The 16,029-nt window shown below is 31.6% G+C and overlaps 1 protein-coding gene across 2 annotated transcripts in view; it reads left to right on the top strand.

The window, feature by feature from the left end:
- Window positions 1–2,726: 2,726 nt before the first annotated feature.
- Atp11b (ATPase phospholipid transporting 11B (putative)) overlaps window positions 2,727–16,029 on the top strand; it is a 79,873-nt gene continuing 66,570 nt past the window's right edge. The window contains exons 1-5 of one of the 2 annotated variants that reach the window (XR_007351626.1): window positions 2,727–2,911; window positions 7,804–7,893; window positions 9,891–9,971; window positions 15,292–15,399; window positions 15,714–15,842. Coding sequence is in view for 1 of the 2 variants with exons in the window: in XM_015494222.2 (XP_015349708.1) it covers window positions 9,894–9,971; window positions 15,292–15,399; window positions 15,714–15,842 (315 nt within the window). In the remaining variant the exon portion in view is untranslated. The remainder of the gene's footprint in view (window positions 2,912–7,803; window positions 7,894–9,890; window positions 9,972–15,291; window positions 15,400–15,713; window positions 15,843–16,029) is intronic. The other variant, XM_015494222.2, reaches the window with a different exon arrangement.

Genomic DNA, 16,029 nt, shown 5'->3' with positions numbered 1-16,029 from the left:
TCTACCACTGAGCCACAACCCCAGCCCAGTTTTACTGTTAATTTTGATAATATGTTTGTTTTGACTACATTAAAATAGGGAAAGGTGTTAATGAAACAAAGATTCTCCTTGGGCATTTTAAATAGGGAGTAGGGAGATGGGGGACTGATTATAAAATAAGATTTTAGGTTAAGTGGTCTTAAATTTCTTTATGTCATGAAAATCTAATGAAGCCTATGCACAATTAGAAAAATTTGTATATATGCAAATTGCATACAATTTCAGGGATTCACAGAACTGAGGCCCATTTAGACCCTGCTAAGTCAATTTCTATATTTTTGGACAGCTTTTTTCTTTTTACTCAATTCATGATGAGTTGAACTTGTTGTGGAGAAGATGCTACTGAAAGGTATAGGTTTATTTTTTATAAGGGATATTTAGTTATAATTTAGAAACATCTCAAATTGAAATGTTTTTTGTTTGTAATAAATACACACATACATTCACATAGTCTGCATGCCATTGATTATAATATGATTGAATGAGATATATGAATTAATCACAACTAAAAAACCTCAATGCATAAGACAAATGTTATTCTCCTTTTGGAGCTGTCATTTAATTTGTGGTATCTTAGAATGTAGAGCTGCTATATAAATTTTTTAAATACAATTCAACTTAAAATTAATTTTGTGGAGCAGTATTTCAATACATGCTCTTGAAATAATTGTACAAATCTCAGGAGTTCAAGATTTTAGCACAAGATCACTGACTCATATCATCCAGTAGAGATGAATGGGGAATGATGAGCTTGGTTACATGGAAAGTATACTCGTTAATTTATAAATTCTAGTCATAACTATAGTTCTCTGTTATTTTGAGTACTTTTTGTTGGTTTCTTTCTTGCCTTAGATTACAGACTAATAAATCCAATGTTGGTTGATTTTAGCAAAAAGAGTAAAATAAAATTCTGTATTAGTGGTTCTCAATCTCAGTTGTTTTGACATCTTCTTAAAGATTTATATATTATTTCAGGCCCTTAAATCTGCTTTTTTCCTCTAACTTATCTCAGAAACTTACCTGCTGATTTGTAAATTTAGTGTTAGATAAAAGTAATAACATCAGGTACATTTTATTAATTTTAGTTAGCTCCAGCAGGTTTCCATCTCAGTCTGTTGAGTTGAGCTGAAGGCAGAGTGATACTGAAAAAGACGGCAGGAACTAATATAAGGAGGGGGCATATATTAATATGGTCACAAAGTGGATGTTAAATAAATATGCCTGTGTGTAGAGAAACTCCTGTGAACCTCTTTTGAAAAATAAAAATGTAGACTAATGCAGTAACATTCAAACTACTTGTTCATTTGCTCACTTATTCATTTTTTAATAAAATTGTGAAATGTTTAATAGAAAATGTATGAGCAAAACAAATATGCATGCCATCATAATTTTTCCTTGAAAAAACTGATTCTGAAAATGGACATATAATGAATGACACATGCACATCCACAAAATGTGGTCATTACTAATGCAAAGTGTTATAAAGACAAGATTGAAAGTCATAGGACTTTAAATAGCATGAACAAATGAAATTACACATCATATATTTTATGGAGCATACAAATGTAGTTAGTTTGCATAGTTCCATATTTGCTGTTTCTAAGATCACAAAATAAAATTTTAAAACCAAGAATTATAGCAGGTAAATACCATAAATAATACTGTTAAATTTCTGATAAACTAAACAAAATATCCTTCTAGATAATTGGGAATTCCCAGATCTATCTGCTTAATGGAAATGTAAGAATGCTAAGCATTAAATGGCAGCCAGATTGATTAGTGGATTACTGAATTAGAGTCTTCAGTAATATCTAAAAATCAATCATTTTAAGTTTGTGGATATCAAATAATTGACTGTTAATAACTTAGTACTAGTTGAAGTACTAGTAAATAGTTTTTGAGCATTATTTTTAAAAATGAGAAAATCAAAGGAATTTCTAATCATTTGCCCGTTAGCAAAGATAATGTAGTTGGGGATTGCTTTCAGTCTGTCAGAGGGTTCCCAAGATCTGTCAAGGGAGTTACAACTTTGGAAGGGAATAGAGTATTATGGAAATAAGATATTGATATTTTTCTCATCAGTGAAAACTTTTCAGTAGAGATTATTACCAGTGTACCTTGCAAGATTTTCTTCTGAATTTGAGGCCACTATATGTGTTCCTCAAGGAATATTATATTCATATTGGTGTTTCAGTATGTCATTTGATACTGTAACTGGCACAAATAAACAATCGATGGAATGAATCTGGGCAAGACAGTGTGTGATGCATTCTAAGTCCTCTGGGAACAAAGCTGTTTGAAACCAAGTTGATCTCGGTGTAGAAGAAGTAAAAATACCTTCCTCTGCCCTCGGACATGGTAGATGCATATTAGCTATGTAGGACTGCCATATCCCTTAGGAATACTCCTAAGAGAAGACAAGACAAGTAATATGCAGAATGAAAAAAAGGAATTCAGTAGTGAAAGAAGCTTTGTCCTCGAATAATTCTATTGGTCTCCTATATGATTTTTTAATTTGTATTAATATATCTGAAGATATGAACTATTTTTATTACTGAAGGTATATTTTATTTATATCTGAAAATAATATACCTGTTTACTTGCAAAAGAAAAAAAACAACTCTTCTAATAATTAGATTGAGTCTATCTGCAGTTTAATTATATATGTAATCTGATCAATTAAATAAAACAACTTATGAAGTATCATAACAACTAACCTTATTTACAAACATTACTTTTTCTCATTTGGTCTTAGGGTTTTGACCCACCACATCAAAGTGACACAAGAACTATTTACATAGCCAACAGGTTTCCTCAGAATGGCCTTTACACACCTCAGAAATTTATAGATAACCGGATCATTTCATCTAAGGTAAAGATTAACACTTTTATTATTATTAAAATTGTAGATACATAGCGTTTTATTTTGAAAAATGATTTATTGTGTATGTTCAAGTTTATTTTGTATCCTTACAAAATAAAATGTGGTTAATAGATTTATCTTAATTAAAATGATGAGTTATGAAATAAAAGGAGTTGCTGGTTGCTGTAATCAGGTAGCCAACATGCCAAAAAATTACCTTTAGTTCCAATTAAACTAAGGAGCTAATACTTATATTTATGTGCTAGGTAGTATATTCATTACTTCTCATATCATTTAATCCTGAAAACAACCCTGTGAGATAGCTATTATTGAATCTATTTTACATAGTGTTATTATACTCATTTTACTTTTCTTTTAAATTTATGCTGGGGTATTTAATTTTCCCATGTTTACACACTAGTAAGTGACTAGACTGGAGTTTGAACTCCATTCCATATGACTTTAAAGCCTGCTTGCCTCCAGTCTTATCACTTTTCTGTAAATGTTTTATGGTACCAAACTACTGCTTTACTCTTCTTCTTCCTTGTTTCATTTTTCTGTGTGACATTTTTAAGATGTCTTAGTTTATTTGAAGTTGAAGATTATACAGGAATGCTATCTAATAGACTTTTCTCTCATGTTGGAAATGTTTTCCGCATTGTTCAATATGATAGCCATTAGCCATATAGGGCTGTTGTGGCCTTGAATGTGACCAGTGAGAAACTGAATTTTTAATTTAATTTAAATGTCAAGAGCCATATGTGACTAGTGGCTATCTTATCCAACACTACAGTTATAGAAGATTGGAGTCAATAGAAATTGAGTGTAAAGTTCTTAAGTCATAGCTAATGCTTGATAGAACACTGTAAGAAACATCTTCCCTCCTTTCCAGAGAGACTAATATTTTTTCTGTAATCCTGATTTCATCTTACCTAAGGATGTTGTCTTAGTTCAGGTGTTTCTTTGTCCTACCCCTTTTTTTCTGCTTTCACATTATTTATATATATGACATACCCATTAATGATGTCTTTTATTTTGGACAATAGCTCTAGAGCAGCAGGAGGAAGAGGAAATACCAGAATCTGTGATGATGGAGGAGCTCTATACTAATGACATAGTTTTTAGTAAATTATGTCAGAAATTAACATCCTTGAAATTTTTAAGATTTTCCTTAACTTGGAGTATTATTTAAATACAAGAAAATTCATCAGTTTTAAGTGTATAATTCGATAACTTCTGATAAATATATACCATGTGACCACCACCACAGTCAAAATGTGCAATATAGCTATCACTCCACAAAGTTCACTCATGCCCCTTTGCAGCCAGTCCCCCTCCTCCTTACCCTTAGCATTAGCAACCACTGATCTGTTTGCTATAATTATAGTCCTGCCTGTTCTAGAATTTCATATAAGTATAATCATACAGTTCAGATCTTTTGTATCTGACTTATTTTTACTTAACATAATGCTTTTGAAAGTCAGGTTTGTTGGTACAAGTGTCAGTATTAGTTTATTGCTTTCCTAGTGTACAGTTTAGCTGCTAGCCTGGGTTTATATCATTTATATCCTGAATTTGTGTCATTTTCTTTGTGTGGTTCTCTTGTATTTTCCCCTTACATTTCCAGCTAGCTTTATAGCTCTGAGCTCTAATATCTATCACATTTTTATATTTTGGTGAATAGGTCACGGTTCTCTTCTGTTTTGCTGCCATAGTTGTGGAAGTTGAACAGTGTCTCCAAGCTACGAAGTCCAAAATTTCTAGTTCTGTTTTCTTACAATTTTTTTCTTCTTTCCTTCCAAACTCTCTTCCATTTTAAAAACACTTTTCAGGATTTTAAATAGTTCTTAAATCTTTTTTTTTTTTTTTTTTTTTTTTTTAATTTTTACCTACTGGGAGTTCACAGGACCACTTCATTAAACTCTTCTGCCAATACAGAAAGCTGATTGTCCTTCCTGAAAACTTTTAGAATTAAATAAATGCCACTGTGTGGCTTATTTCATAAGCAGGAGTATTGTTTCATATTTTGACCACAATTTCAAAAATATAGATGTTTAAATTAACATTGCCTTTTTAAAAACTTTTTCACCATAAATAAAGACTGTCATTACTACCTTCTTTCTTTTTTATCATGCCACTATTGCTTTCATAACTTCCTTCCCAACTAGATTACTTGCTATTACGAATGCTCATGTCAAATTTGCCTACCAAGGTACCTTTGCTAGATTCCTTCCTGTTAGCCACAGCTTTTAAAATGTAAAATTTTGTGGAGATTCTAGATTTTTTTAAAATATAGAATTCATGTCTTTGAACCCGATTTTAAGAATGTAGATATTTATGTAGACACTATTACTTTTTTCCTGAATGTAAGTGAAGCCTGACTCTTGATTATTCTCTTTTTACTATCTTTTTACCATCCTGTTATCTCCTTAAACTCTTTCCAGACTGTGTTATCTTGTCCCACAAATCCATGATGAATTTTCCTCCTCTGTTCCTTTTCTCATACTGTCCTGTCTTTCTCAAATGTTCTCCGTTATTTCCTTTTAGTTTTCAGCTTGTTGAATGTTCCTTGTTTAAAGCCCCCATCAAATATGACCCTCTTCATTAACTTTTTCGTTCTCATTTTCTCCTTTTCCTTTGAATTATTCATGTTCTTTAGTTTACTTCATCTTTGAATACAACTGTTAATATTTTGTTCTTAACCTCCTCTATTTAATAATAAGCTTCTTTGTTTCCCCTATCAATTAAGTGTTATACACATTTTTAGGTACATGATCTGCTTTATTTCCTTTCATTGGCCATAATAAGTACCCTATATTGAATTTAAACTTCTTTGTAAAATATTTAATTTCAATGGGTATAGTAACACATGCCTGTAATCCAGCAGCTTGTGAGGCTGAGGTATGAGGATTACAGGTTTGAGACCAGCCTCAGCAACTTAGCAAGGCCCTAAATGACTTAGTGAGATCCTGTTTCAAAATAAAAAGGGCTGAAAATATAGCCACCCAATTGTTACCAAAAAAAAAAAAAAAAGCATGTAATATTGCACCAGAGGAAATTAGATAAACTGCTTCTTCAAAAATTTTAAATTAATTTATTGCTTTTCGTTTTCAACTTGTTGAATGTTCCTTGTTTAAAGCCACATCAAATATGACCCTCTTCATGAACATTTTCTTTCTCATTTTTTCCTTTTTCTTTGAATTATTCATGTTCTTTCATTTACTTTATCTTTGAACACAACTGTATTTCACATTGATTAATTTAAAATTTTTGAAGAAACAGTTTATCTGATTTCTAAAAAATCAACAATTTAGTAGCAAAATTGATAAGTTCCAGTTTATCTAATTTTTAACCACTAAGGCTTCATTATCTGAAGTCAGCATATTTGAGGGGGAAAAAACTTATTTTGACCATTTTTATTTATTCATTCACTGATTCTGCAAAATTTTTGATCTCCAACCTTGGGCCAAGTGTAGCTTAAGTACCTGAGATACAAAAATAGATAAAATAATGTCCCTGGTCTCCGGGATCTTACATTCTACTGGGAGAATAGACATAGGGTAAAGTAAAAGTTCTATAAACTATCTCCCTATTTTATGTATAAAGTTATGTTGTGTGTAATGATGCAAATAAAATCTTTAGTATATTACCCTGTCCCTATAAACAGCATTATGAGCTTATGAACTGAGTAATTAATAACAAACACGTAGCAATTAGGATGAGCCACGTTCTATTCTACATCTTCATTTATTAGCTTATTTAATCTTTTTAAGAACCCTATAAGATATGTGCATTATTATTATCTTCATTTTATAGAGGAACAAATGTGGGACACAGAGAGATTAAGTCCAAGGTTATTTATTTAATGAGTGTTATAATTAGGATTGGGGCCGCAGTAGTCTAAGCCCCAAGCATCTAGCTCTTGACCATTAAAATCTACTGTCTTTTTAAAATTGACATTGTAACAGAGTTTCATTTCTCTTCTTGAGACTTTTTATTATTTATTTATTATTATTAATTTTTTATTTTTATTAGTTATACAGAATAATGGGTTTCTTTGTGGCATGTTTGTATGCTCATGTAACATACTTTGATCATTTACAATCACCTTTATGAAATTGTTTATGGTTTTCCCACTAATAATTTATTTGAAACATTCTTACTTCCTCAACATACTAGATAATTTTTCCATATTCTGTACTAAAAAAAAAGATAACTGAATAATTTGACCATTTTCTATTTCTGACACTGAACCAAATGAAATAAATGTTATCTAGTGTCAGCATTTCCGTCAACTTTTATTCATGTTTACCATTATTTAATTTTGTATAACAAAGTCCAAAATAAATTATTAAAATATTGTCTTAGACCTGCCTTCTCTAACTTCTAAAAAATCAACAATTTAATAGCAAAATTTATAAGTTCCAATTTATCTAATTTTTGAAAAATGCATTAAAATTACTAATAGAGGAAAAAGGAAAGTAGAATAATAAGAACTACTGAAACTAGAAACCAGAGACTAGTTTCTATAGCATCTAGAGTTACAAAAGTGGGCTCAGTGGTGCACACCTGTAATCCAAGCTACTCAAGAGGCCAACACAGGAGAATCTTGAGTTTGAGGCCAGCCTGGGCAACTTAGTGAGACCCTGTCTCAAAATAAAACATAAGAAGCACTGGGGATGTAGCTCAGTGGTAGAGTACCCTTGGGTTCAGTCCCTATTACCACACATGTGCGCGCATGCACACACACACACACACAAAGGAAAAAAAAAACTATATGAATTTGATGATTTAGTAAATCTGATTTTACTTTTCTTATGTTTACATCAATATAGCATATATTATATTATTTTAGGACATTAATTTATTGATACCTTTTTTCTTTCTTTTTTTTTTTATAGTATACTGTGTGGAATTTTGTTCCAAAAAATTTATTTGAACAATTCAGAAGAGTGGCAAACTTTTATTTTCTTATTATATTTTTGGTTCAGGTAAGCTTTATCACTTAATGGATTATTGTTTGTAAACATGTTTTCTAAAAATATGTCTTAGAATAGGGAAAAATTACATTGTGTTCTTAGGTATTTGACCATGGGATCATTTTTTTTTTAATATTTATTTTCTAGTTTTCGGTGGACACAACATCTTTATTTTATATTTATGTGGTACTGAGGATCGAACCCAGCAACTCGCACATGCCAGGCAAGCGCGCTACCGCTTGAGCCACATCCCCAGCCCATGGGATCATTTTTTTAAAATAAGAGGTGTCACAATGTAGTCAAAGAATAAATTCTCTAAATCACATCTAGATTTCTAAAAAATAGCCTATGGATTTTAAGATCAGTTGTATTTTGTTTCATTACTGATGTACCATAGAGCTGATAACTGAAATCTAAGCTAAGATATAACCTATCATAGTTCAGAATCCTGCCCAGAACATATTTTGGCTGTTAATATACAGTGCATATTTTTGGCACATGCCTGCCTATGGAATCATCTTTGAATAAAGTGAAATTCTTTTGTTTTTTTAATTTAAGTTTTATTTTAGCTGGGTATAATGGTTCATGCCTGTGGCCCTAGCTGTTCAGGAGGCTGAGGCAGAAGGATCACTTGAGCCCAGGAATTCGAAGCCAGCCTGGACAACATAGTGAGACCCTCATCTCAAATAAAGAAATTTTAATTTCAAATTTTTTAAACAGTTTTAATTTTAAGAATCTCCAGGAGTACAGAGTCTTTATTCAGGAGAGCCTTTTCTGTTCATTATAATCTGGTTTGCCAGTTTCTAAATCTTGATATTATACTTTTTCTTATACATCCAAATTATCAAGAGAGAAGCCTATGAAATCACTGAGTATAAGTCAAGATGTAAAAATAGTGATTATCATTTTCCTTCAGAGGTTATGCTTTTAGGAGAAAACTTCATAAATTTCTTTCAATATGGCATTGAAAATTTTTAATGAGCTCTTTACTTTTCTCTCAGTAGAACCTGGGATTTCAAAAGAAAAATTTAGGGCTGGATTTGTAGCTCAGTGATAGAGCCTAGTATGTATGAGGCACTGGGTTCAATTCTCAGCACCACATTAAATAAATAAATAAATAAAACAAAGGTATTATGCCCATCTACACCTAAAAATATATTTTAAAAAAGAAAAGTTAATACTAGTCAATCATTTTAATGCTTTGGGAAACATTTACATTTTTTTTAAATTGCTTTTCTTTATGAACAGAGTTCAAGGATCTCCTGATTTATGTGTGTTTGGTTTTCTTGGAAAAGTGAGAAGTTATATTAGCCATATCCAAGTAGTATGCATGGCTTTGTGAAATAACTAGCTAAGATCAGGAATTTAGCATATCTGTGGAATAGAACAAATTTAATTGCCCTATTCAGAGTAAAGGAACAGTAATAAGTCATAAGGCCCCTGTTCTTTCTAACCATATGTAATCACTGCTTTAAATACTTCTTTACTTCTCTAGCAACTTATTGAAACCTCAGTTGTATGATTTACATTTTAATTACAGCATCATTTTCTTTGCTGTCCCCCTCTGACTGCTGGATAGAACAAAATTGCTTGTAGGAAAAAACCTTTTCCATACTCCCATTCCTAGTTCTCGCTTCCCAGTGTTGAGTTTATTCTGAATGCGAGGGTAAAAATTACTGACAGATTTATCAGCATTTTTCAAGATGTGCAAATAAATTGTAAAACAAGATCTGAACAGCTGTAGCTCTACTTCTGGGCAATATTGAAGAAGAACTTAAAAGTACACCGTGTGTTAAGAAAGCAGAGTGACTGAGTCCACACTAGCAATGTATGTGGGTGTACGATACAGATTTAAATATTCTACCAATCCTTATATCATAGCCAATAAGGTGAAGTTGTGAAATTATAAATTAAACTATACTTGCTGCATAATAGAATGAGATTTTAGATGTTAATAGTATGATGTACATGGTGTAAAAAAATAATACTCTGCATTCTTTTTAATCTAGCTCATGATTGATACACCTACCAGTCCAATTACCAGTGGACTTCCATTATTTTTTGTGATAACAGTAACCGCCATAAAGCAGGTATGAAATACTTTCTATTATTGTTGTTTTCATTCAATTCATTTAGAAATTGCTAAATCTTTCCACAACAAAGTAACATTTATTATCCTGAAAAGAACTCCATTTCTTAAGAAAGCAATAAATTTGTTTAATATATAATAAAATTAAACTGTTAGCCAGTCTATTATATTTCAGGTACCTGATGACTGATAAATGATTACTATTATTAAAATATTGCTCCTTTGACACAGCTAGGAAGCATGTTAAAAACAAATACTATATGTACAAGCCAATTTATATATGAAACAATTTATTATAATCATCTTAGTAGAATCTGGTGATATTTGAAGAAAATTAGTTTGAAGGAATATGTTTACAGGTAGTAAAACGCGTACTTCTGGATTGAACATTTGTGAATAAAAGTTGTATAGTGCTTTCTTAGTTTTTACAACTATTCTTTTATGTAAAGTAGCACCCTAACGAAAAAAGTTTCAGCCAAATTATGAGTTTACATTAAAATCTAGGTGTAGAGACACAAAATTATTGGATAAACATACTAATTAAGAAATAAAGTCTTCTTTAAAATGTCATGTTGTTATAGCTAGCACTCTCAAAAAATCTTGACAGGATCTCTGATTATACAGAGATGTGATCCCTACCAACGGAGAGAGTTAATTGACTTTTCTTATCTAAATGTGATGAACTTTCATTTTGTAATATATAGGGCTGGGCACAGGGTAATCCCAGTGGCTTGGGAGGCTGAGGCAGGAGGATTAGGAATTAAAACCCAGTCTCCAAAACTTAATGAGATCCTGTCTCTAAATAAAATGTTTAAAAAAGGACTGGAAATGTGGCTCAGTGGTTAAGTGCCCCTGGGTTCAATCCCTGCTACCAAAAAAAATAATAATAATAAGAAGAAGATGTAGAGATAAGGTATAGATGGACATGAAAATAAAATTGACAAACACTTTGGGATGAAGTATGTTCTTTATCATGTAAGGAGGATAAGAGGAGTCTATGGATTAACAATTAAATTATGAATCTAGTGTAGCAAAGAATATTGAGCCACAGCTCTTAGTTTGATTTCTTTCTTTACTCTTCTATCAAGGAATAGAATTGGTGCATGTAATTCAGTAAGCATTCAAATCATTCTGTACAGTTTTCCAGATGTCATTTTTCTCATCAGAGTAACACATATTCATCCCTTGTACCTCTTTTTTATATATATATATATATATATATATACTTTCCTCTTAAGTGATTTCATCTAGTCTGGTGATTTAAAGTAACATCTGTATGTTGATAGTTCTCAAGTTTATATCTATCTTTAAACTATTATTTGAACTTCCAACACATGTACAACTGTTTACACAACAGTTCTGTTTATTATGTCTTACAAGAATCTCAAACAGAACTCTTGATGTTTTTCCCTCTAACGCTTATTAAAGTTTATTAATGGCTCTGCCATCTCTCCACCGCAAACCTTGGCATCTCCTTCTTTGACTATTTTTGTCCCTAGCTTCAAGATCTACCTCATTAGTCTAAGTTATCATGATCTCTTCCCTGGACAATTGCATTATTCTTCAAATAGTTTCTCACTTCTACTCTTGCTCTCCTGCTGTTTCCATACAATAGCCAAATTGATCTCTTAAAATCAGATAATACCACCCTCCCATTTAAAACTGTGCAGGGTTTCTTGTCTGACCAAAACACAATCCATTTCAATGATCTACACAGACATACAGTCTAGTTCCTGGTTCTCTTTATTTCCCATTGTTTTTACATTTACTCACTGTCCTCCAGCCGTACCCTTCTCTTTGTCCTCAAATGCAGTAAGCATGCTCCTATCGAAAAGCTTTATGACTTGCTGCTGTACTCTTCCTGGAAAGTTTTTCTACCAGGTAATTGCATGGCTCAATTCCTCATTTTACTTAGGTACTTGAACTTTGGCTTTTCCTGGTCATAGCATACCATTCCCTAATGTTTTTTTCCATCTTTTTTCTTCATATCATTTATTCTGACTTGGTATTCTGTTGAATTAATGTTTGCTTAAAGTTTATCATTTTCATTCAAATGTTTAGCTCTCTAAGGACAGAGACTGTTTTATATACTGGCTTATTTCCAGTGACTGAATGAGACCATACACCTCTATGGGCTTTTAAATATTAGCTGAATAAATGAATAAATTAACCTATTGAATATTTTTTAAAGCAATGTAAAATGTTGTTATATGTCTTGTCCTTATTTCTCAGTATATATTGGCCAAATATGAACTGCATTTAATTGGAATTTGATACCATTCATGAAGTGAGTTGAAAAAAATTATGGTATATACCTATCCATAAAACGATCATTTAGTATAATTACAATAATAATTGACATCCTGTCTTCTTCTAAAATGGGTTAGGTAAAAATGCATAAAATCTAAAGTAGGAAACAGGGAAATTATACTTCAAACTTGAGTTAGTATGGTTATTGCTGTTGTGAACTAAATTTTTTTTTTAATTTTTTTTTCGTTGTAGATGAACACAATACCTTTATTTTGTTTGTTTATTTTTCTGTGGTGCTGAGGATCAAACCCAGTCCTCACACATGCTAGGCAAGCACTCTACCACTGAGCCACAATCCCATCCCCTAGAACTAAATGAGAATTTCTTGACACCTAATGCAAAAGAGGAAATATGTAATTTTCAAAGAGAAAATTTAACCTATAAGGCTTTTCTGCCTTTCTCAAAGCAAATTTCAGGACTTGAATTTTTCTATTTTGTAATAACTATTCCTAAGTTTACTCATTTAATAAACAAAGAAAGTACTTTCTTCGATGTATTATTCAGTCTTTATGTCTGTCACTATAAATCAAGAGAAGAAATTTAGAAAAATTGTAGAAGTGAAAGTTGCTATGATCCAACCTTATTGGTATTCTTTTCTTCTCCCTTTTTAGTTTGCTTTTGCTTTTTTCACTTTTGCCAAAATAGGAAAGACTCTATTACCAGTTGTTTGTTTTTAAATTTTTCCCATCTGTATATACCTGTCATGTATTCTCAAGATATAGTGCTCTGGTAAATAAGATGGTCTCTACCTTTTAGGAGCTTTAACTCCATGAAGTAGGAAGGTAAGACCAAATACAAAAATAACCACATAGAGTGGTAATAAGATATGCTAGACATGACTGTTCAAAAAAGTGATGTAGCACTTCATCTGGATGATCAAGGAGGATTCTGTGGAGGAATGTTATTTAGATGAGTCTTAGAACATGGATAAAATAACAAATGAAAAATGTTAAGGTAGAAATAAACTCAAAGACTCAAATGAGAGAAAAGACAAGACCTATTTTGGGGAATTATAAGGCTAATTAATGTTTGAGCCTCTTTAGGAAAATACTAAGAGGTAATAGTAGAAATTAACATAGATACTAAATTAAGGAAGTTACAAGATTCTTGCTCTAAGGTTTGGGAGTCACCAGGGATTTTGAGCAGGATAGTAAATTAAAACAATGTTATAGGAAGATTGATCTGACAATAATACGTACAAGGAACTAGAATTTATAAACTTATATTAGAAAAGATATTGCCATTATTATTATAGCTTTGCTGTTAATGTCTTCCAACTATAACAGTGTACTTTTTGACGGTTTCAGAAAAGATGTTTTGACTCCATTAAATTTTTCTCACATTGACATATCTTAGCTTAAATAGGGCCAATATAACTTAGCCTATCTATCTAAAGTGTTCATATAGGTAAGGATATTTTCCACAAACGATAATATAAAACATAGTCTATAATTCTATACCTTACTTTCTATCACTTAATGTTATCTCTTAAGTATCATCTCATTATCTGTACTTATACTTTACCTTGAGTCTTTGATTAAATAACACAGAAAGTCTTTTCTACTTAAAAAAAATTATATTCCTTAACATCAAAAGATTCTTGCTGAAATATTTGTCTGTTTCCCTTTCTAGTAATGACCCATATAGCCTACCCTGTTTTTAATGGTACTACAGATTGAGCATTCTTTATCTGAAATGGTTGGGATGAATTACTTTGGATTTCAGGTTTTGTTTTTTTTTTTTTTTTTTTTTCAGATTTTTGGGATATTTGCATGTGCAAAATAAGATACCCTGGGGATGGGACCCAAATCTAAACATAAAATGTATTTATGTTGTATATTCACTTTGTACTCTTGGCTTGAAGATAACTTTATACAGTATTTGAGATATTTTTGCACATGATGTTTTACACATGAGATCAGGTGTGGAATTTTCCACTTGGGGCATCATGTCATTACTCAAAAAGTTATGAATTTTGGAGCATTTTGGGACTCCAGTTTTCAGGTTAGGGATGCTCAACCTGTAATTATAATTAATTCTTTTGGTCTATTGTTTAAAAAAGTGAACAGAGTCAATCTCAGTTTCAAAATCTTCTTTTACTTCTGTTTATAGTCTTTAATAATACAGTGTGAATTTATGTTTTGTAATTAAAATAAAATATTATTTGTACATTAAAGTGATAGAATTTAGTGATGGAATAGTGTTAGGAAAATAGGAGTCAAGAATATGACTTTGCAAGGTCTGGGGATATAGCTCAGTTGGTGTAGTGCTTGCCTTGCATGCACAAGGCCCTGGGTTCAATCCCCAGCACCACAAAAAAAAAAAACCAAGAATGACTTTGTAGATTTTTGGCATGAGTAGCTGATAGTGACATTTGTCAAGTTAGGAAATATGGAAAATGCAACAAATTTGGGGGGAAATATCCTAAATTTAGTTTGTAAGATATTTATGAGACATCAAAATGGAGATAAAATAATGCAGTTAGATATTAAGTTTGGAATCCAGAAGGATATGAATTAGAGATAGAAATTTCAGAATTACCATATATTTTGTATTATATGAATACACAGAAATAGTGAGAATGAAGTGTGAGAAAAGGGTCCACAAAGGTAATGTGGACCTCCAATAAGGAAATGGAGAAGTAGCTAGAGAGAGCCTATGAAAACAGGAACCATGTATATCATGAAAACCAAAAGAACAGAGTATTTCTAGTAAGAACAAATGTCAAATATCTGGTGAATGAAATTTTTTTTTATTCTTTTTTTTTAAGAGAGAGAGAATTTTTTAATATTTTTTTTTTAGTTTTCAGTGGACACAACATCTTTGTTTGTATGTGGTGCTGAGGATCGAACCCGGGCCGCATGCATTCCAGGCGAGCGCGCTATCGTTTGAGCCACATCCCCAGCCCTGAAATGTTTTAAGGAAGTTTTCACAATGTTTTTCTTACTTGATCAAAATGGTTTTAAAATTATACTGAAAGGGGTATTTTTTTATTCTTTGTATATTTACAGGGATATGAAGATTGGTTACGACATAACTCGGATAATGAAGTAAATGGAGCTCCTGTTTATGTTGTTCGAAGTGGTGGCCTTGTGAAAACTAGATCAAAAAACATTCGGGTATGCATCTAGTAAATAATAGAAAATAGTATTTTGATATTAGAGCATTAATTTCTATCTTGATTATACTTTAGTACAACAGGCTTTAGCCTGTTTTTTCTACATAAATGTAATATGATAGGGGCTGGGGTGCAGCTCAGTGGTAGGGTGCATGCCTAGCATGCTGGAGGCCCTGAATTTTACTCCTAATACCAAAATAATAAGAAATAAAATAAAGTGAAATACTCTGATAAGGTACTTATTTAGAATCTAATAAAATAAGTCCTTACCTTTTAAAATCTGTTTACTCAGCTTTCCCCCCAAATTTTTCATAGGTGGGTGATATTGTTCGAATAGCCAAAGATGAAATTTTCCCTGCAGATTTGGTGCTTCTGTCCTCAGATCGACTTGACGGTTCATGTCATGTTACAACTGCTAGTTTGGATGGAGAAACTAATTTGAAGGTTTGTTCATATATATGTTAGAGTGCTGCTCTTGATGAACAAAATAGCTTTGTGTTATTACTGATATTTTCCTTTGGTTAAGTAATAAAATTTGATCTGATGAAGGAGAAATTTTTTTAAATTACTGAAACTTTTAAAAAAGCATGATTTTTAAAAAGAATAAGTGTTATTATGTATCTATTTTAAG

This window comes from Marmota marmota, unplaced genomic scaffold (genome assembly GCF_001458135.2).
Source record: "Marmota marmota marmota unplaced genomic scaffold, marMar, whole genome shotgun sequence".
Classification (NCBI taxonomy): domain Eukaryota; kingdom Metazoa; phylum Chordata; class Mammalia; order Rodentia; family Sciuridae; genus Marmota; species Marmota marmota.
The sequence above is the reverse complement of the archived record's forward strand: the minus strand, read 5'-3'. Positions and strand labels throughout refer to the sequence as shown.